Below are 22,748 nucleotides of genomic sequence, written 5' to 3'. Positions count from 1 at the left end.
TATAACACAAATTAATGCCAAAATGATTAAAAAATAAAGCCAAGCTTTAAAAAAGAATACACATTATATAGCTTGTACGCAATGAAATTATGAACATTAAAAATAACAATTTTAAAAATCAGAAAATGTAAAATTAAATTACTATTTCACTTACGTTCAATAGCTCCAAACTCAAAAAGGATCTAAAAATCCCTTGAGACATGTGGTGGTTTGTGATGAACAAATTTGGATGCCCTTAACCTTTGCATACACTTGTTTGATCCAATCAATTTTATTCCCAATATTTTGTAGCATAAGATTGAGTGAATGGATCGCACAAGGTGTCCAAAAGATGTGATGATAGCGTTCCTCAACCAACAAACTAACAGCTTTATAATTTTTTGCATTGTTCATTATTAGTTGAATAACATTGTGGGGTCCCACTGTATCAATGGCAAAGATGAGAATATTTGCAATAAATTGGTCATCTTTTACTTGACCCTCACAATCCACAACTTTCAAAAACATTGCCCATTTAGAGGACATTGCTATGACATTGATCAAGGGACGACTTTTAGAATCTTTCCACCCATTTGAAACAATTGATACACTTGTTTCAGCCCATGAATCCCTTATGGGCTTCAATGCATCTTCAATCCTCTTCACCTCTCTTTCCAATAAGGTTCTATGTACCTTCTCATAATCTAGGTCCTTATACCTTCTTAGAGTTTCTTTAACATTTTTCAACATCTTTTACCAATATGGGGCGCAAATAGCATTGAAATCCAACCCATTTGCATATATGCATCTTGCTACATCTTGGTTGGCAATGTCTCAACTCTCATTTTGAAATACGGTTTATAAAGGTCCCTTTGATCTTTTGAGTGTAACGGGTGCTTCACTTTTAGGCTCAACTGTGGAAAACAAGGTGTGGTTTTATACTACAACATTGGTATTAGATGGGGGTTTCATTCCCTTTGTTTTTTTCTAGATCGGTTTGATTTAATCTACAGGATTCTCTCTCTTCTGTTCCTTCACACTCCCTAATATATTTCAACACCGTTTCATTTGGTATAGGCACACCATCTTTTCCAGGGCATTTTTTGATGGCTCTTCTTGGTATTCCACACAAATGACTTACCACCTGAAAATATGAAATATTATGTTCTTTACCACATCCTTGGAATTTCCAACGAAAATCCCACCTTCTGGAAGCATTCGTATAATGTCAACATACTTCCATAGGGGAGAATTTGGATCATTGCTTTATTTTTTTTGTTTATCTGTGCCTATGGAGGAAGAGGTAGATGCCATTCTAGTTCCTATGGCAAGAAATAATATGAACACGTTTAAAAATAAAAATAAAATAATGAAAAACAAATAATGTTTCATGTTTGACAATTTGAAAACAAAAATAGTTGAAAAAAATGTTCAAAAACCTACCTCTTTCATCCAATGGGAGCTTGCAAATGTGTGGAAATGATGCTGCAACACTTGTTGAAGCTTAAAAAACCTTTCTTCAACTACTCTTGTTTGATGTTGGAAGCCAAACTTTCTTCAACCTCCTAGCAAAAAACTGATGTTTGCAACACAAATGAGGAGAAATGATCCAACTTTATGTTTTAAAACTCACTTTTGGGGTTTTAAATTTTTATTTCTTAAGTGGCAGATTTGAAAAATTTATGAAATTTTGCAAAAAGAAATTGTATTTTGGGTTGTTGGATGCTCGGGTTCGACCTGTGTTCACTCGGGTTCAACTTGGGTTCGCCCTGGTCTGAACCAACCCTCGCAATCATGAACCCTAGCCGGAACCATTGGCGGACTGGACTAGGATGGGACCAGACTGATACTAGGGGCCTAGGGGGCGAACCCTGCAACTTAGTATATAAACGAAGAATATTTAACATTTTAGTTCCATTGTCAATTTATTTGTCTTAATTAGAAGCATACAACTATAAGAATTCAAACCAACTCACAATTTCATAGCTAAATATTCTAGTATTTGGTATGCGACTGCAGATATAATTGGAGCAAGGACAACAATATACCTTTAAGAGAATTCACCACTTAATTATCCTTCTCTTAATGCACTTAACTTTTCAAAAGAGGTGACTTATAAATTCTTGAAAAATTCACATTATCATGAATTCAACGTAGATTGTAGCTGATAAGGTTGAAGTGAAATTTTCAAGTAAAACAATGTTGTGGCAGCTACCAAGGTTCAAACACTCACTAGTTCATTGTGCTCACGATCCATATGCCTTCATTGGACTAATGTGATCAGAGGATGTGTGCCTTTGTTGGGTTGTTGTGCTTGCAAGTTGTGAGTCTTTGGTAGGCTTTTGAGCTTGCGATTTTGAACATGGTTAAAGTTCTCTCACATTTATAAAATTATGCCATAAAATTGAAAATCCCTTGCGATTCCAAAATTACTTCAGAACTTCAAGTTCGCTTACACTTTCACAATTAAGTTGGATTTCTAAAATTCCCTTGCAATTATAAATATCATTAGAGGTTAGAAGTTCTCTTGTAGGTGTGAAAGATTGACTGCATGTATGTGACAAGTTTTCTCTTGTGTTAGCTTGCATGAGCAATTTTCTTACTATAGTGTTTTAAAACTATGTTACCCTGAGTTTCTCGGACATGGACGATAGGGGATGGGGGGATGTGTTTTGGAGTACCTGATTTTTTGAGCCATTTTTTGGGATGGTAGGGACGACAAATGAGACAACTATATAAAAAGAGGGAAAATTTAAAATATATAAAAAAAATTATAATATTCATATGATAACATTGTTAAAGCATGCATATATACATTATCGAACCTTAAAATATAACATTTGTTAAATTAAGATTTCACATGAGAGTCAAAGTCAAATAAATTAGCAAAATTCAAAGCTTAGTTCAAATTCCTTTTAGAATTCATTGTCAATATGCATGCAATATTAAAAATAACATACAAGTTACAATAAAGTGCACAAAGGCTACAAGTTTCACTTTTAATTATGATATGAAAATACAAAGAAAGAAAGTACATTGCTGCCCTCAATCCGCATCTATTAGAGTTTCGTCAAAATTAGAGTCCTCCTTTGAGTCATTTCCCTTGTGAGGGTCTGCCTCATCCCATGAAATATCGGCCCCCTTTTGTGCATCCTCCACATCAACCTAGGTGACATTTTGAAGACTAGCATCCCACAGTAAAGCTGGAGTTTGTTGATACTCTAGAGTTTGACAATCCTAAATTTGAAGAGCACTATGCATAACCACTAGTTGCTCTGATCATCTAGAGGTAAGTCTATTCCTCTTGATGGAGTGGATAAAGCCACATGTGGACCAATTCCTCTCTGCAACAGAGGAATTGCAAACTTGTGAAAGGAGGAAAATGACAAGAATCTTCAAATATGGTGTATCCTTCCCATGCCATGTCCATCATCCAATAAGGCCAGTTTTAGCTAATGAAGCTCTATATATATCTTTGCCTTTAGTTTACTGAATTTTGGACCATAAATATTTGTGAATGCAAGCCATTGTGTGTGAAGTAATGAAGACTCCTCATCTGAATATATATTTTGAAAGGCCTTCATTAGCCTTTCTTTCACATCTTCATTATCAAATGGAGGCAACCTTAAAACCTTTTTGTGCATACCATTTGGGATTTAGAGAAAAGACTATCACGTATAAAGTGGGATGTTCATTGTGTTCCACCTCTGCATCACAATGGGATTAATATGTTACTCATAATCCTAAAGTAAGATCCTTGGACGAAAATATTTGCTTTATCTTTTCAAGAATGCCATCAAATGTCTCATATATTTCTCCAAGATTGGGAGAGTCTATATCAGCATATGTAATGACTTCTACAATAGGTGAGATGAAAGAGAAAACATATATGCAAAATGCAAACAAAAAGTTAAAAATAATTAATTGATAGGCTATAAACCTCACAAGTTGAAACATTGAACAATAAAATTAAAATATTAAAGTAAAAAATTTTAACATGAAAATCAATAATTTAATATTTAATATTAATATTTAATAAAATAAGTAATTTAATTATAAAAACAGAAATTTCTTGCCTCACAATGGAAACCAATCATCATCAAGGATCTTTTGTTTGATGGCCCTTCTTTCCATAGGTGTCGTGCTTGTAAATGAAAATTTGAATATCTCTAGCTTTTGCCACAACTTGCTTCACCCAATCTATTTTCCCTATTTATTTTGATACATTGTTAATGCATGAACACAACATGGGGTCCAAAAGATGTGCTTGTAAGTACCCCTCACCATCATGCTAGCCAATTTGTACATAAGCATTGAATCCATGACCACCTATACATCATTTGAGGTCTCAACCTCCTCTATGGCCTCTCTCAAAATGCTAATTTGAAAGTTTGAATCCTTATACCTCCTTGAATAATCCATGACTGTAACAAAATAAGAGTCAGCTAGGCATGCGACTATGATTTTGATGAGTGGCCAATGTGTTACATCGATCCACCCATCTATCATAATAGAATAACCTATCCTGATCCATATTTGCCTCATATCCTCCATTTGCAAATTAACCTTAGAATATTCTTTATCTAGGAGTGTAGTGTGTAGTCTATGATTTCTGGGGTATACAAAAGAGGGACCAATAGAGGCGAAATATTTGACCATTTATTTAATATAAGAGGAATGAGCCACATGAAATGGGATGACACGGGCATAAAAATATTTGTCAATGGAAGATTTTGTTGCATCCTGTGCTTGTGCATTAAACATACTTGCACAACTATCCTTAGCCTCTCAACACCACTAATCTTTTTCTTTCCTCTTGTGGCAGTATCACTAGTAGCATTACCAGGTGTGGATGTCAAAGGCATAGATGATTGTCTACTTGCAAAAGAATGCGTTGATATTGTCACACCTTGAGACCTCATTTGTACCTCCATGTGCAATCTATGAGCCTCTAAGTTATCATCTTCCTTTATATCTAGACAAACTTTAACTCCATGGTATGTAACACCCAAGAAATGAGACTGTTCCGTTTTGTAGCTCCCTCTAAAAGTTGCCTTGCAAATGAGACACAATCACACCCTACTCCCCCTTGAATTTTTACTTTTGGTATATCTATAGCTGCCACAAGTTGTAGAAGAGATTTTTTTTTTTAGATTAAGAGTGCCCTTTGCATATTTTTTCAAGACTTTTGAAGACACTAAAATGGATTTGATGGTTGTTCACCTCATTCCCCTACATTTCCACACTTTGATGAGGCTGAAACTCTAGCATTTTTCTGAGTTTCTCACTACTATCATTCTTAGTACTGCTCATGTTGGTTTTGTGAGATTTATTAAAATTTTAAGATGAAAAAAAAAATCAGACATTTCTTACTTTAAATTCTGAAGTAAATAAATAGAAAGATAGAATGACTTACCGTTTCCAATAAATTGTTCCCCCACTATCAAATATAAATTATACCTTGGATTCAACCTCTCTACACCTCCTTCAACCTCGCTTTAATATTTTGTTTCTCCTTCAACTTTGTACCCTATTTCTGAAATCTTTTTTGATAAACAATTAACACAAAATGAACTCAAATGCATTGAAAAGAGGCTATTTTTCCCATTTAGGGTGACTTGAGGTGTGAGGGCCCACAAAAACAAATTAAAAAAATAAAATTAAAATCAAGCTTGAAAAAGGGGGATGGGTCGACTCCTCTACATGTTTCCGCCGTCCCCACATTTTTTTGGAACTTTCCTAGTTGCTAGGTGAAACTTTGGATGGCTAGGGGACATCACTAACTCATCCCCTCGTCCATAGGATGCCTTGGAAATAGGGATGCGTCCCCAGGTAACAATTTTTTGATAGATTTCTTATCAACTCAAGGAAATTTCAATACTATTTTTCGAGATCTATTTTTCTTGAGTTCATGACTCCATTGACTCCATGGAGAAGGTTATTATTTTCTTTTCAATGATCTAAAATATGCTCAATGTTGTGATTTGAACTTAAAAGAACATGATGTTTTATTTTCTCTTATATTTTTAGGGGTTTGATCCATGTGTTGAAATCAACATAAAGAGCTGAAGATGCTCAACTATAAACAAAGAAGCTTAAAAATGTCATTTTCTTTTGACAATCTCTCAATTTAAGATCAATAAGTTGTTACCTACACGAAGAGTTGAAGATGCTCAACTATAAACAAAGAAGCTTAAAAATGTCATTTTCTTTTGACAATCTCTCAATTTAAGATCAATAAGTTGTTACCTACACAAAGGATACAAACAAGGAGGATAAGTAAAGCGTTTGCTACTTCACAAACCCTGAGTTTTAGCTATACGAAGAATATTAAAGCTTGAAGAAAGAGACAACTACAAAGTATTTTAATCAATGAGCAACTCATTGACAATAGAACCTAGAAATTCAAGGAATTTATGAGTTTTTGAAATGATGGTGGATCAAAAAATATGAAAAATGTTTATTTTTTATGAGAATATATCCTTAGAATTGTTGGATTTGGATCAATTTTGATAGTTTGACCATCGCTGGATTGTGTGTTGCTAGATATTTTTGGATTTTCTAGAGTCCATGTGAATGGTCATTCAGCTTTCTTTTTACATTTATTTAGGCACTCTTTAAGGTACCAGATTTGTGAGTGATCTTGCCCCTTTTAAATGGCCTCATCCTTTCATATCTTTGCAGTTTGTGTTATTGGAGTTGAAGGATCAACAATGGATATCAATAACACCCTTGCTCAAGCATTCTTAGAAGTTTGTTCCCAAGGTGTTTCATGGGGTACACCCCTAGATATTATTCTTCCCATATTGAATTTGATAACACATGTTGATGGTTAGTTTTTTTTACTTTGATAGTGTATTTTGTAGGAAGGGTCCTCCATAAAAGTATGCTCATGGAATGGGTCAATCAAGCTTGGGTCTCAATGGGATTTGCCTTGATGCTATGCAAAACCTTACTAAAAAGATTTGTCTATTTTACTTTTTATTTGTTGAAATCAAAATGCTAAGGTGATTCTTAATGGTTTCCCTTAGCTTGTTCATTCATTTTTGTTGGTTTTTTAATCCTAGACATAGGACTTTGTTTCCTCCAATGAAAAGACTCATCGGGTCCCTATTTGGGTTGAGTTCTTTGGGTTATCCTTCCCACAATATAATTTTTAATTCAAATAGCTTATTCCTTAGGTGTTGTGGTTTTTGTTCTATTTGACTCATCCTTAGCATTGGGTTTGCATCGAGGGGGACTTTCAAAATATTTAAAATAAATCATGGATATCTAGATTGGATAAATGAAATACACTCAATGCATCCTTTACTGAATTTTCTAACACTTGCTATCAATGCTAGCTCTTCAAACATAAGATTTAAGATTGCCTTTTGGTTTCTTCCTATCTAAGACCCTCCTCTCAAAATATCACTAACTCGAAGCCTCTTGCAAAAAAAGGAAGGGTAACATATAGTTAATTGCAAGTGCAAATAAATTAATAATAATGCCCCTCCCCTCAAACCTTCTTTAAGATCTAGGGACTAGGTTCAAAAATTACTTTAAAGCTTCTAGAGTTTTGAAAAGCTATTAAATCTCTTATTCAAGATACTTCTAAAGAAAAATATGTGAGATCCTTTCTAACAGTGTCATTGTTATCGCAGCCACTACGTAATACTGCTAAACATGCTTCCCTTCCTCCAGCTATGTTAGTAGAGGTCCCATTATCGTGCTGGGGCATTTTGAATAGGGAGTAATTGATAATTAGGAGATGATTCTCGATGCTTGTTTATGAATTGTATCTCTCAGAATGTTCGAGATTTAACAAAGACATCCTTAGAACTCATTTCATTTGAGAGCCTCAGTTATAATTTCTAGGTTTGGGCATTCTCTAGCTACAAAAGGTTAAAATTACTGATTTTTTCCCTTTTGACAACTTCTTGTGTCATTTGCCATTTGAGTTATTTTGTCTAGAAATCATGAAGCAAGTCAAGGTTATGCTGTCATCTTTCTATTTCCTACATGGAATTAACATAATCGATTAGGTATGTAACCCAACTAATTGAGTATTTTGGGCTCTTTTAAATTTTCATAATCATATTTTCGGAGTTATTAATTTTTATGCTTTGAATGATGTCGAGATATATACCCTTTGGAGATGATTGTCAATTCAATTATTTCCGCCACTTGGATTCTATACAAGGATCTTAAAAGGATTGAAAAAGCCTATAATAAATGTTGGTCCTTGTCTATGTGGTAGACAATTGGCAAAGAGGCGAGGTTCTTCATTTGTGATAAATTATGATTTTTAATCCCAATCTTAGTTATTTCCAATATCTTATGACATGTTACTCATGGGGTGGTCTTATAGTATGGCTTGATTGAGTGGACAAGAATCTTGCTCATACAATTGATATCAGAAAAATCTTTTTTCTCTTTTGCGAATTGTGATTCGCTAAGTTAGTGGAGCTTTTGTTAGATGTCCTTCCAGGCCACTGTCCAATTTAGTTCTATAGTGTGTGGCAATTTTTTGAATCTAAGGCCATGAGCTAAATTATTTCTCAATCACAAGGACATGTTTTCTCACATTGGACATTTTTATAATGATGAGCCATATCCCATATAAGAGACTAGATGGATAGCTTGGTGGAATGCTACCATCACCCGTACTTCCCAATTTCTTTGCATCTATGGGTATTAGGATATTTCTGTTGCTAGTCATATAGGCCACCACCTTAGAGCTCCTCCAAGCCATCATTGCTCTGAAAGCACAACCATTTGATTTGATCACTCAACTTAGAATGGTTCAACTTTTCCATTAGGAGCAAGTTGTATATTCTCACATGTCAGTTGTCTTAAGACTGGAGACAAGGTTTCAAAATAGTTCTTCTAGGCTTCATGGGCTTTTACTTAATAAGTAAGGGAAACCACTCCTTAACAAGATTCTTGACATTCTTCAAGCCTTTGCTTGACATTATGAACAAATTTTGTCTGCTCAAGAGTGCACTTTGTCTATAGCTTTGTAGCAGTTCATAAATGTGGATATTTGCCAAGCTTCTAACTCACAATGCCTTCTCTATGGTTAGCTTTACACCAAAGAAAATTTGTGAAAGGCCATTTTTGCGATGTCTCTTAGTTTTGATGAAGTTACTTGTGAATTCTATAAAGCTTTTTAGGGACAATTGTGGTTGTTGATCTTCAGAAGGTCTATTTTGAGATCTTTTATTTTAAATCCCTAAGAAATTTAATTAATAAAGGGAATATAAAAAAATGCTTGAAGCAAGAGACCTTGAAGAAATCTGCAATTCACGGCCTTTCACTTTGTTGAACAACTCATATAATATTATTTCCAAAGCTGATTCTTAAGCTTAGGCCTCTTCTACCTCCACTCGTCCTTGAAAATATTGGGTTCATTAAAGCTATATTTATCTTAGACAATATAGTTATTGTTTGGGAAGGGATGTAATGAGCTCAATGCTCTCAAAATGCCATTTTTATAAAAATTGATTTTGTCAAGGCTTATGGTTGCATTGAGCAGCTTTTTCATTCTTGCTATGCTTCAATCACCTCGGTTCAGTCCATGCTTATAAATTATTTGTTGATGTCTCAATCTTAATTACTATTAATGATTAAAAATTGAAAATTTGGCCATCCATCAAGTTTTCCCTCTTGCTCTAACTCTTTATGTTGATTTTGCTATTTATTAGTCTATGTAGGTTCTTAGACCCTTGTTAAGGGGATTATACTTCTTAATTCTCCCAACTAATTACTCAATGGTCATTTTGTCAATGATTCAGTCCTCATTCTTATTGCAAATGAAGACAATGTTAGACAACTCTAGCTTGAGTATGCATCGACAAAAGACTAGGTATACTATTGGCAATCCTGTCTTACTAAGGTAGACTAAGTATACTATTGGCAATCCTGTCTTACTAAGGTAGACTAGGCAGATAGTTTTGACTAGTATAGATCAATCATGGGGAATTTCTCATTTTCTTGACATTCCCTTTGCTTTTCAAACTTCTCCTATTACCTTTTGGCAAGCAAATTTTGTTACTAGAATTGAGATGAATTACTAAGCCTCTTTCTTTGGTTGATGAATTTCAAATTTGTTTCCACTCATGTTTACTGTTCTTGTTTTGGCCAACCTCCAAATCCTCTTTAAAAATAAAAAAAATGTAGAGGCTTCTTTGGGCCTCGAGTGATAAGAACCATGAATTCATCATGATGTTTGAGAATATTGTCTTCCCCATGACAGTGGTTCTAGGTTGCTTTCAATTCATTGACAAGGCATTTCCTTTGTGCCAAATGGATTAATAGAGCTCTTGAGGGAAATAAACCTTGGAAAATTCTCTTTACGCGTTGTATTAGTTTAGGTGTGCCTTTCAAAGGAATAGTGCGGAAGGGTCTAGACTCTAGACCTTGACTCACCATGAGGAAGCCAATTCAAATTCAAGGTATTCATTTAAATCATTTGAAATTCTTTGCAATGATCAATCTTTCAATCAATTACTAGTCTACTTTTGAATGCTGTAGCATTCAAGCTATATCAATTTGTAATCAATTGATGAATGAATGGAAAGAGTTCTGTCGCACTTGAACAGTTTGATAAAATTCTTTATTTGATATTTTCGAAATATTTGTGTATTTGTATCCATCTCCATCTAACACCAACAATGAGGGCCTATAAAATGATTTACATCGAGATCTAAATCAATCCAAGAAAACTCAAAACTAGAAGAACTTCCCAATAATAGAAGAACAATGCTGATTAAAGAAAATCCAAATTTGCATGCAACCTATTCCTATTCTCAAATAGACATCCGAGGTACTGAGCACCTCCACTGAATTCTCAAGATTTATTGTCTCCCTCTACAACTCAAAATCTAATTATTGATCTGCAAATCAGTCCAACAATCATTAAATTCTGTAATCAGATTGACATTTAAGTCCACAACTCAATCAATAATCATACCATATTATCAACCAACAATCGCTCAAACCACTATCTCATCATTGTTGAGTTTGGGGCTCTTAGTCTGGTCTGACTTTGATACTATGTTGAGCTTGTATGGATCAGTTAAGACTTGAACCTAAGACCTTCCATTTGTTGCTGGAGTGCTCTACCACTAACCTACTAACCTCTATAAGACTAACCCATCTTTAATTCGGATGTGACTTATTTCCACCCATCAAGATAAATGGTTAGGAGGGGATAATTGCCGTCTAATTTGGCTGGGGATATTACTGACTTACCCAAGAATCTATAAAAGTTTTGCTCAAGTACGTACAGGGAGGAATGAGGAGAGCTGAACAACACGTTGGAGCTTTCAAAGATATCATTCTATGAGCGCAAATTGAACATGAGGATGTGGTTCTCATTTGTTTCCATACATTTGGATGAAGCTGCCTATGGATGGTATCTGGAATTACCTAATGGGTCACTAAACTATTGGAACCTATTTGAGATTACATTCCTAAACCATTTTTTAATATAAATTGATCCCATGGTTTTGTACCATCCATTCGCTATAGCAAGGCGGCAACCTAATCATAAATGTAAGATTTCATATGATATAGACAACTAAAGGATCCATACAATGTTGCAGAAGGGATGGTTATCCAAACTTATTTGAGAGCATTGCATCCTTTGAAATCTATGTGTTTTGGGCAAAATTTGCCAAATGCTATTCTCCAAAGTCCACTTACATTGTCTCAATTTTCAAATATGGAAGAAAGAGCAGGTAGACAATTAAAAAATCGTCACAACATCCTTGTGCAATTGACGAGGAAAACATACTTCGATATTTGCCTGATCCAAAATTAACTTGGATATTCCAGTGTGTGCTTTTGCAGGCCGATTGGATGCTATATGCTATTTCATCTAACATATATCCAAGTGATGCCATCTTTACCATAATCCACTTAATTTGAAATGTTTCCGTTCTCAAATACATTCCTACGATGCTTTGAATCTGATTTTACACAATTATTCAGTACTAATAAAATGTCATATATCTCATTCACAACATAAATCGTAAATGGTGCAACAGTGGAGTATACTGATTACTTTTCATTAAGATAGGCATCTGGTTACTAGTTTATCAACATGAATCATGACATGCTAGAGTTGAGAAATATTATAATTGAGTTATTCTACTATGCATAAAAGAACGTAATTCTACTTTAAATAGTGATACCTTTATGTGCTAGAATTTATGGAGTGTAGAGAATGGACGTATGTAAAACCCAAAATGGAAAGAAGAATTAATACAATAGCTTACCCTATAAAAACATAATGTGGGAAAGTTTAGAAGACGAGTTGAATTCTTCATCTTCACTACCATAATGTAAGATTTAGACTTGAGTTGTTGCGATTGAGCTTCCAAGAAAAGGATAGGATTTCTACAATGCTCTACAGTATTTCCTTAGAAAACTTAAACCAGGATTCCATTTTAGCTCAAGTCCCTGTCAGTTTCAAAAAATAGATCGTAATAGCTGTATGTTTCAATTGTTGTACTACTTTGGCATTAACAAAATGTTTAGGTGGGTGGTTTCATTATTTGACAGGCATACAGCACCTCAGAAAATGCAGAAAACTGAATGGAAGTCATTATCACAGGATAAATAACACAATTGAAATGAAAAATGCCTTGCTCAACTGCCACTTGGAGGACAAGGCTTCGTGCTAAAAGTTGCTTGCAAACAAAATCAAAGTTTTTTAAGTACTCTTGCTAAGAGATTGACACTTGGAAGAATTATAAATATTGCAAAGTTTTAAGCAAGGAACAAGAGTTATATAATTGAAGTTCAATTCTCAATCATGAAAGAAAATCCTAGGGAAAACAAACATAAAAGAAGCTACAGAGGAAGTCTATTCTGGAAAAAAATCATCAGAGAAGTAATAGACTTAATGAATAGGAGTTCATACAGATGCTAACATTTGATTTCAAAATGACATGAAAGCCCTCAAAATGAAGAAAGCTGAATGGAGTTTCATGTCATCGTGGCATAATCAACAGAAGGGGAGTCTATATTAAGGCAGGATAGAAAGCTTAAAAAAGAAGTAGTACTTTATTTAAATGATTTCTAATGTATGGAAAACAAACATACATATTAGAGCTGTGAGATGATTGGACAGTGCAAGGAATGAGTTAGACAAAGTTACAAACAATGAGAATCTATATGAATGAAAAAAAACAACATAATATTCTGGAAACAGGACAGGAAATAGGAAAGGAAAGTTGGAAAGGAAACTTAAACAGAAAGTTAAAGGAAATAAATTTACATGTAGATTAAAACAATTTTTCTTGGATAGTCACACACAGACGACTGAGCTGAAAATCAATACAAGAAGCAGTATAAGCTATACCACGAACCAATTTAACACAATAAGAATGACACCAATCCTGTGTCCAATTAAAGGCCCTGCCCCTCTCCCATTGGTTCTGTTCAGATTGCGAAGTTCTCCGGTTTTCTTTTGAAGGCCTTGTTTTGTCTATTGGAGGATTCCACCGTGCGGGCAAAGAACATAACTCCATTTTCCCGAACAAAGTCTACTGCTTGTTGAGTGTTTGGAAAATCTGCCAAGAAATGCTTGAATTACTTTAGCTAATAGATTTTTTTTTTGCAAAAGACCCAAAATCACACATGGTGTAAAGAACTTAAAAAGTAGCACCTATCACAAACCTGAAAAACAAGAATTTCTTTTCCACATAAACCTAAATTGCATGATTTCTTTTGCACAAAGACTTGAAATGCAATAGTTTTTTTAAGCACAGAAACCTAAAAACCAACATTTTTCTTCTTTGAACAGAAACCATAAAATTGTTGAGAATTGGTGTCTCAAACTCACTGGCTTAAATCTCGGTCAGATGGCATTTTGTTCCTCCAGTGAGCATTTCTGTGTGACTCCGTTCGGTGTCTTAGCGAACTCGAGCATAGTAGTGATTTCGGTATGACTTCGGAGTTCAGCAGGACTCTTCAAGCGGCGTGCAGAAGTTATGTTTCTTACCGATATTGGTAAGACAAGTGTTGAGTCTTGGCGACCAGCTAGGATTTTGGTGTAACATGTGATGTCGATAAGGCCTTTCAAGTTGGTAGATGAAGTCTCTCTTTGGTATAGCTTTGTTCGGTCTTGGCGATATCAGGGATTTCAGCGTGCCGCCGTGAGAGTTCGGTCAGATACTTCAAGCCGATAGCCGAAGTCACTTCTCTGGGCGATAAGCTAGGTGTCGATATGACTTTCGAGTAGTCTTGGCGAAAGAGACTATGTTGGTGTAGCTTCTATTGGTTTGGGTGAAGAGCGGCTTTCGATGTAACATGTGCTTTCTGTAAGACTCTTCTAGCCGGTGGCCGAAGTCGCATTGTCTGGGCAATAAGTTGGTTTCACTGTGACGTTACCGATGTCTTGGCGATGATCAATCTTTTCGGTGTGACTTAAGAGTTCGGTGAGATGTTTGTAGCCGCTAGCCGAAGTAACTCTTCTTGCCGAAAAGACAATATCCAATATCGATATGACATTGCCAAGTCTTGGCGACAAAGAGGTTTTCCGTGTTAACATTACATTTCGATGAAAGAGTTATAGGAGTCACAGAGACAATTTGCAGGTATGAAGTGTCCGACGGTTGGAGCCATGAGGAAATTGAAACGAATTGTTTCTGAGCAGAGATACAAATCATCTGTTGAAATGGTTGTAGAGATTGGTCCAGAAGTTGGTCGAGTAGTTGGAAGTAGGTCGTCTGGATGGTTCTGTTGGATGCTAAATTGCAGAACATTGTTCCTATTGCTTGTGAGGAGTGTGGGTCGAATTCTGTCTGTAGGTTGAATGTTGTCAGAACAGAGACTATGGATAGACACTTGAGAGCTTAATCTGTATCTTGTATGTAATTGACATTTTACTGTAATATAGGAGATTGGCTTTGGTGGTGGGTTTTTTACCTATAAGAGTTTTCTCACATATATTTTGTGCTCTCTTTGTGCTTGTGTAATTCTTGTTGTTGCATCTTAATGACTGTAATTGAAATTGAAAGTCATATCTGCTTCTCTCCTCTTTAAATTTAACACTGTAAAAAGAATTTTCCGCACTCTGGTTTCATTACAAAAATCTTTGACACACCTAGATGCAAAAATCTTTGACACAATCGAATCCAAAAATCTCTTGATAATTATAAAGAACTTGTTTTTAAACTAAAAGAATACAATAAACCATTCTAGCATAGGAATTACTGGAGATTAGTGTAATATTCTTCTTCTGTGATTACAACCCCCCTTTATCACCATAAAAGCTCTCTCAAAAGAGAATCCGACATTTGGAATTTGAGATAAGGGGGAGATTGGAATTAGAGATCACCTTACGTAGGAAAAGGAGGCATTCAAAGAACCCACATGCAATGCAACACGCTGATTAATATTTATATGTCAAATAGTATCTTAGCTGCCGATTCAAAGGAATTTAACCTAGAATTATTTGCCCTACAAGACATTACAAACCAGTTTAAGTTTTAGTGTTGTATAATTTATTATTGCAGGAATTATTTTTGCTTATTATTTTTGCTTATGGCTTTTGATTGGAAAAAATATTTCTTCGCTGATCTTATTAATCAGAAATTTGAAAACATTTATAGCGCTGTTGGGATGTTCCACCACTGAGCTATCAGCTCTTTTGATGATTGGTCTTTGGTTCGTGTGTGGCTTATTTTTATGAGCTATACTCTAGATGTTCGGGGATTCTAATTTGGCCTGGGTTTGCTAATTTAAGTCCTAATACCAAGTTAAGCTTTTTCATGGACCACTTTAAGTGTTGAACCTAAACCTCCCCTTTTCTGCTGGATTGCTCTAGTGTTGAACTAAAAACTATCGGCCCTCTTGATGACTAGTTTATCTTTAACTCAGATGTGACTATCCAATGCTTCTCTGACAGCATGCCCAATTTTACATCATAGGAATAAATAGAAAGTGTCTTTGAAAGCATATTTCTATATACAAAAAATCTTTGAAATAAAATTGATTGAACTAAAGTGTCAATTGAGTTATAACATCGTCAAAATAAATAAAAAACTACTTACTATATTCTAGAATAAGCGAACCCACTTTTGATGATTCATATGTACAGCTTTGGCTTTACTGATATTAAAATCAATCTCATCTCATGTTTTCACGATGAAATTTTGTAGAACTAACCAAAAAATTGGCTTAGCCCTCCTCCCTTGCCCAATCTCCTCAATTACATCGTTGTTTTAACTTTAAACATCTTAGATCGAATTACTCAGAAGAAAATCCTTCACCGAATTGATAAGTATTATTGGAGATGCTTTTCCTCAATGATTTCTCTTTTATTAGACCTTTAACACGTCTGTTAGAAATTTACATCTATTCCTGATATGTTGATACGTTGGAGAGTGATGTATTGAAAAAATATTTAACCAATTTTTATTTTTATTTTTTTAATAATTTTTCTCACCTTTGACCCCTAAACCAAGCTCATAATTGTATTATTTTATATAGCCTCTTTATAAAATCGAATGCAAATTGGTCCAACAAATAATTATGTGCGTCTATAAAACCAAGTATAGGAAATCATTCTTAGCCAGCTTACTGTTATAGTTTAATGGGAGATCATGCTTAATTCTGTTACCATTGTGCAGTCACAACACAAATCAGAAGAGGTCGTAGGATTGATGCAAAAAATACAGTCCAAGGAGAAAATAGTTAGGTAAGCTTACATTGGCTACATGCCTAACATTTTTTCTCAGCGTCTTTATATCTTATTTGATTTAACTTTCAGGAAGAAATAATTTCATTCTACTTTTCATGTTAGGGCTTTAATGGGGCAGGAACTGTCTTCTTTGTCTTTCACTGACTTGGAACAATTGGAGTACCAGGTTCAACTAGGAGTGAATAGAATAAGAGTGAGAAAGGTAATTTTTTTAAGTAGTTGCATTTCGAATCTTTTTGATTCAAAAACATTTTTGGAGTTTTCATATGCCTACCATGGTCTTCAGCACTTATAGCCCGGTGTATTAGTGTAAAATGGAATTGAATTTGGTGGTAAACATAAGAACTAAGGTTGTTTTTGCAATATGACAACCCATGTCAATTATGGCATTTAGAATTTGTTTTTTAGTTTATTTGATTGTTGTTAGATGCTGTGGCAGAACCAACTTGTGGAGGAGCTCCAAAGGAAGGTAAGACCTATATTCAATCAATCTTTAGTTTGAGGTTTTATGTATAAATATTGAATGAACATCCTTATCTAGTTTTTTCATTGTGAATTCCTTGAGGAATGACATTTTTATATCTGATCTGATTCTCAACTGACATACTGTTGGAATAACTCAGGAGGATGAGTTACAAAGAGATAATGATGCACTGCACAAAATGGTACGTCCACAAATTTATGTTGTCTAATATAGAAGATTATCATTCAATAGAATGTAATTTATCTATTGTAGATTATCATTCTATAGAATGTAACTATCTATATTGTTATAGATGCAGCTCTCTGAAGAAGGAAAATATGTAGAGAGAATTGTCAACAATAATGGTGGGATTCCATCAACTGTAATAGCTACCAGCCCTTGGCAGCAAAACTTTCTGCAACCATGGCAGGGGTAGATTCTATTCTTCCATTATTAACAAATCTAGTGCAGATTGTTATTCTATTCATTAATTATTTGGAGCTTAGCAAACATAGACTCGGTTGTTTACTTCAAACCCTTTTGATATTCTGGCTTTGAAATGCACACTTAGATTGTTTTAGTATCACTTGATAATGAGACTCATGGGTGTATTGTATGAATTGTTTTCAGAAATAAATCACTGGCACGTCTACCTGAGCAGGAGCATCGGCACTCCATAATAAAAGGGTGGCAGTGATCAAAGTATTTCTATACCATAACAATCGATGCCAAATTGCAGTAGTTTTAGATGGTTTTGATGTTATGGTGGGAGCCAAAATGGTCATGGATACGTTGTTAAATAAATTCCAAATAATTTGATGGGTATGTAAGAACTGTTAGTGCCTGTCCTATTATTTGAACTAAAATGTTTAAGACGTTTTTTTCATTAAATTAAATTTTGTTTTTTATTTTTTCAAAATAAATTAAAGATAGATTTTAAGAGATCCCACTCTTTTAAGAATATCAATAAAAATATATTAAAGAATTTCATTTAATGATGAGGGACAATTAAATGAGGGACAATATGGAACGAAAAGCTGAAGACTGTAAAACATCATAAATCAAAGTAGGGGTAATAAAAGGCAAGCTCAGGACCACACTTTAACAGCAGATCAAGCAATTCAAAGCAGTTTGATGCTCTACTGTTTCAGGGAATTTTATAAAATATTGTGAAACTATTATTACTTGAAAATTATTATGGATTATTTAAAAAAATTATATGTATAGGATTTTTGTTATGTTGATAATGTTGATGTTGGGGTGGATGGTGTGACAGAAATTACATTGTGCTGCTGCACAAAAACACAATTTGATTGCCTGTCTTAAACGGATTACATCTGCCTTTATTTATAGAGGTCTATAGATTTTTTCAAAATACAATAACAGTAAACAAATGTGAGAAATGAGGGTCGGTGATAAGTCGGTGGTGTTAAGTGAGAGAAGTGTCAGAAATGCCAGTTGAGAAGGTTCCATTTTAAATGCCCGGTTGACAGTTCTGCTTTGTTTGTTGGTATAAATTAATATATTTCAACAACACTCGTTAATTTCTACCACGAATCAATTGCTTTGAATATTCATGTCATGATCTACTAGAGATGGGTCCTGGCCTAAAGTCATGTTGGGTACCCATTTACAATAATTCAATTATGTCAATGAAACATTATTCATTGCAAATTATTTTTCTCCATCTCTAACGAAGTTTGCAGACTTCCTCAAATTATTTTCTTTCATAGCTTCAAACCATTTTTGTGATTTTCATATCCAATTCTTAATAATGATGACATTCATTTGGCTTCTCCCACTGCTGCGGCAGTCTCTCAATATCTTGATTTTTAAAATTTCAATATGGAAGTTGTTGTGACTTATCCCTAAATTTCTTGCTAGACAATTCTCTCTTTTGTCTTGAAACATCTGTTATACCTTTTGAGAACCTTGCTTGATTGCAATCAATTTTCACATGGGAACTTTTATGCTTAAACAGATTTTTGATCACACTTGTAATTTTCTGTCAATTAGATCCAAAGGTCCATCCCCAATTCATTTTCATACAACTTGGTACATATCCATTATTTGATTCTCTATTACAACACATCTTTTCACAATGATTTCTCAACTCACATAGGGTACAAGGATGTAAATTCCAACATTTCTCTATCGTATGTCCTTTCCTATTACAATGTGAACAATGCATGTTTTGCATCACTTGAACTTATTTGCTTGAACATGAAACGCCTATATCATTCTCTCCTCCCTGCAACATATCCAAGACCTTCATATTTTGGGCCTCATTGTTGGTTCAATAGGATTTCTCATTCCTTGTTCATGCTTGCCTAAACCTTTACCTTTGTATCCCATTCTTTTCATGATCTTGAAACCAACATTCATTTCATTGCTATTTAATAATATTATCATTTTCTTTTTGACAATCTTTATCACAAATTTCTTAAGCAAAAACACACTTATCAGATGTCGAATTCAAATTCTTTGTACTACATGAAACATCACATACTGATGCCTTAGACTTCAAACATTCATTCTCATCTTTCAATTTGTTTGATTTCCTTCAATTGTAAATTATTTTGTTCTTCTAATCTCTTAAGGTTTTCTTCCAAATCTTCATTCTTTTTCTTAACCTTAGCAAACAACTTTAACTTTTTTTTTAACTCCTCATTTTTATCTTCGACTTCAAGCATAAATCTTTCAAAAGAGAACTATTTTCTACTATAATTTAGCCAATTCTTTCTTTAAATGCATTAATTCTTCTTCCAAACTGTTTTTCTCCTTCATTACCCTTTTACCATTGAATCAAACAATTTAAACTCACTTGAAGGGTTTAGTTGTGCCTTCAGTTTACCATATTTTAGTCAAACTTCACATTCTTTCTTCAAGCTTCACAAATCATTGACACTATGATAATAAATCCTTTAACAGTTGTAGCTCAAACACACTTTCAACAACTTCTTGACTCTTAGAAATAAACAATATTCTTTTTAAATATAACATCTATAATCTGATGGTAATGATAGTATTGCCTGGACCGTGGTTCATCACAGGCAGAAGGAAAAATCTTCCCCCTTCCCCCAAATTTGTCTTGGCTCAAGGATTCTCCCCATCCTCGAGCATGGTTTTGGGTTGTTGAAGGTTAGACAGGTTCTTTCTTTGAGGTCCGTACCCCTATTTTGTTGTTTCTTATTGCCTTTAGGCTGTGTTTTTTAAGGGTTAGCGCCCTTGTCTACTATTTTTGTAATGTTGATAGTCTTTGGCTATGTTAAGGGTTAGTGCCCTAGTTAACACTGCTTTATTAATAAAAAATATATGTAATTTGAATAAACATTAATATTGATAACAAATCAACAGTCAACATCAAGAATCCAAACTCTCGTTGCTTAATAACCATGGTTGTTCCCGTTGCTTCTTCCGCTCATGCAGTAATTTTGAATAATGCCCCAGTTATTGGTTGCAACAGCTCTACGTTGGGTTCCACTGCTCTCCTCCTCCCCAACACGCATGGTGATTGGGGTGGCTTGTGTGCCCCCCATGTTGGTGTTTTCAATGGCTCTACTTTGAGCTACCTTATTGTAGTGGTTGTTCTCACTACTGCCCTCACCACTGCTGGGGACGTCGTGGTTCTCCTTGGGTTTGATGCCCCTAATGCTGTGGGCAGTGTCCCCTCCCATTCTGTTGAGGGTGTTGTTGTGGGTATTGGAGCTTCTCTGTCTGGTACTACTGCTAATACCAATGTTGTGGGTTCTAAGGTTTCCAAGCCTTCTGCTGGTGGGCGCAGTTGTGCTCGTGTGGCTAGATCTGTTGCTCATCCTGCCAAGGGGATCCACACTTTTCCATGTGCCAAGACCTCTCCTGTGGTGGTCTGTGGTCTGAAAGTTGCTGAGAATATTGATTACTACCAACACACAACATTGGTTTGCAGATTTACAGGTTTCTAGCCTTCTCTCATGGATCTCCATTGCTAGGTATGTGTCTCTTGGAAACCTTTGGTTGCCTCTAGTATTGAGCTTTTCCCTTGTGCTAAAGGCTTTTTCATTGTTTCTTTTGCTTCTTCCCATGTTTGCGATTTGGTGTTGGGCAATTTGTGGGATTGGGGAGATCACTCTCTCTCTACCAAACCCTGGACAACTTCCTTTAACCCCCGCACCAAACCACTTAATGTGCGCCTAGTTTGGGTTTGCCTACCTTATCTTCCTCCATCTTGGGAGCACTCCTGTTATGAGGCCATTGGTAACTCTATTGGCCGATTTTTTAAGGTTGATGATGCCACGTCTTCTATGGGTCATTCTACCTTTGCCCGTATTTTAATCGATATTAACATTTCCAAGCCTCTCCCTAGGGATGTGGTTATTATGATTGGAGATCGGTCAAGTGGACTAGTCAATCATTGAACTACGAGGGCCTTCCCTTTCACTATCGAAGGCGCTTCTCTACGGGTCACTTGGCTTCAGATTGTTCGCTCTCGACACAAAGGTTCTGCTACTTTGTGGAAGGATGCTACTGCTGATCACTTGACGATCAATGTTGTTGTTATTGATGACTCCTCTTAGGCGGATGATGACTTCTCCCTGTTTGAGGTTGTGCCTCTTACTGTTGCTGAAGCTCCTGTTGAACCCCTTGGTGCTACTGACTTGGTCTCCTCTAGTCCTATGACTACTGCTCTTGTTAGACATCATTGATCCACTCCTATCGAATGTGCTCCTGATGTTGTTTTGTTGCAGTAGCTTGGTGATGTTCTGCTGTATTAGCCTGTTGCCTTTCTGCTACAACAACCTGCTGTCGATGTTGTCTGTAACTCTATAGGGCCCTCTCCACCCAATCCATCTTTTGATGGTAATGATAGTATTGCCTGGACCATGGTTCGTCGCAGGCGGAAGGGAAAATCTTCCCCCCTCCCCCAAGTCTATCTTGGCTTAGATGATTCTCCCCCTCCTTGAGCAGGGTTTTGGGTTGTTGCAGGTTTGATAGGTTCTTTTCACCTGTTTGACCTTGGTTCCTCCAAGGTTTGTACTCTTGTTGTTTCTTACTGCCTTTAGGTTGTATTTTTAAAGGGTCAACACCCTTCTTTGCTGTTTTGTAATGTTGATAGTCTTTGACTATGTTAAGGGTCAGCACCCTAATTAACATTACTTTATTAATCAAAAACATTTGTAATCTGAAACTTCAAAATTACCTTTTCAAACAGCTTTTTAAACAACTTTTACCATCAAACCGTAGTAGCTGAATCTGCTCCTCTCTACCAATGACTTCTTCTCTATTTGACCTCCTTAGTCCTTTGTTTTGGCAGTGACAGCGAACCCTTGCCTACTTCGAATGCCATTAGTATGACAATCACAATGATCTTTCAAAGCCTTTCTTTGTCCTCTTTTGCGAGCTCAACAACAAACTCCACTGCCATCGTATCGACTCTCATCCTCCTTAATCTCTTCCATGGTTGTTACCTTTGGCTCTTCCTTAGAGACTAAAGACTAGACACTTCACTAAGCAATTTTTTTTTCTACACTATTGGCTGTTATCCTTTGGCTTTTAGAGAAACTTACTCAATGCCATAGTTAAACTAAGCAGAGATAAAAGTTTAGATCATAACCAAATCAACATTTTGTT

The 22,748-nt window shown here is 35.4% G+C and overlaps 1 protein-coding gene across 6 annotated transcripts in view; it reads left to right on the top strand.

The window, feature by feature from the left end:
* The window catches only part of LOC131873664 (MADS-box transcription factor 23-like), a 57,591-nt gene extending 39,509 nt beyond the window's left edge, over positions 1 to 18,082 (top strand). For 2 of the 6 annotated variants that reach the window (XM_059216753.1, XM_059216758.1), the window contains exons 3-8: positions 16,605 to 16,672; positions 16,778 to 16,877; positions 17,103 to 17,144; positions 17,299 to 17,340; positions 17,452 to 17,570; positions 17,769 to 18,082. In XM_059216753.1, coding sequence (XP_059072736.1) covers positions 16,605 to 16,672; positions 16,778 to 16,877; positions 17,103 to 17,144; positions 17,299 to 17,340; positions 17,452 to 17,570; positions 17,769 to 17,835 — 438 coding nt within the window. In that variant the 3' untranslated portion in view covers positions 17,836 to 18,082. The remainder of the gene's footprint in view (positions 1 to 16,604; positions 16,673 to 16,777; positions 16,878 to 17,102; positions 17,145 to 17,298; positions 17,341 to 17,451; positions 17,571 to 17,768) is intronic. The other 4 variants (XM_059216756.1, XM_059216759.1, XM_059216755.1 and 1 more) reach the window with 3 other exon arrangements.
* The last annotated feature ends 4,666 nt before the right edge of the window (positions 18,083 to 22,748 follow it).

The sequence above is a fragment of the Cryptomeria japonica genome, chromosome 2 (assembly GCF_030272615.1).
Source record: "Cryptomeria japonica chromosome 2, Sugi_1.0, whole genome shotgun sequence".
Lineage (NCBI taxonomy): Eukaryota > Viridiplantae > Streptophyta > Pinopsida > Cupressales > Cupressaceae > Cryptomeria > Cryptomeria japonica.
The sequence above is the reverse complement of the archived record's forward strand: the minus strand, read 5'-3'. Positions and strand labels throughout refer to the sequence as shown.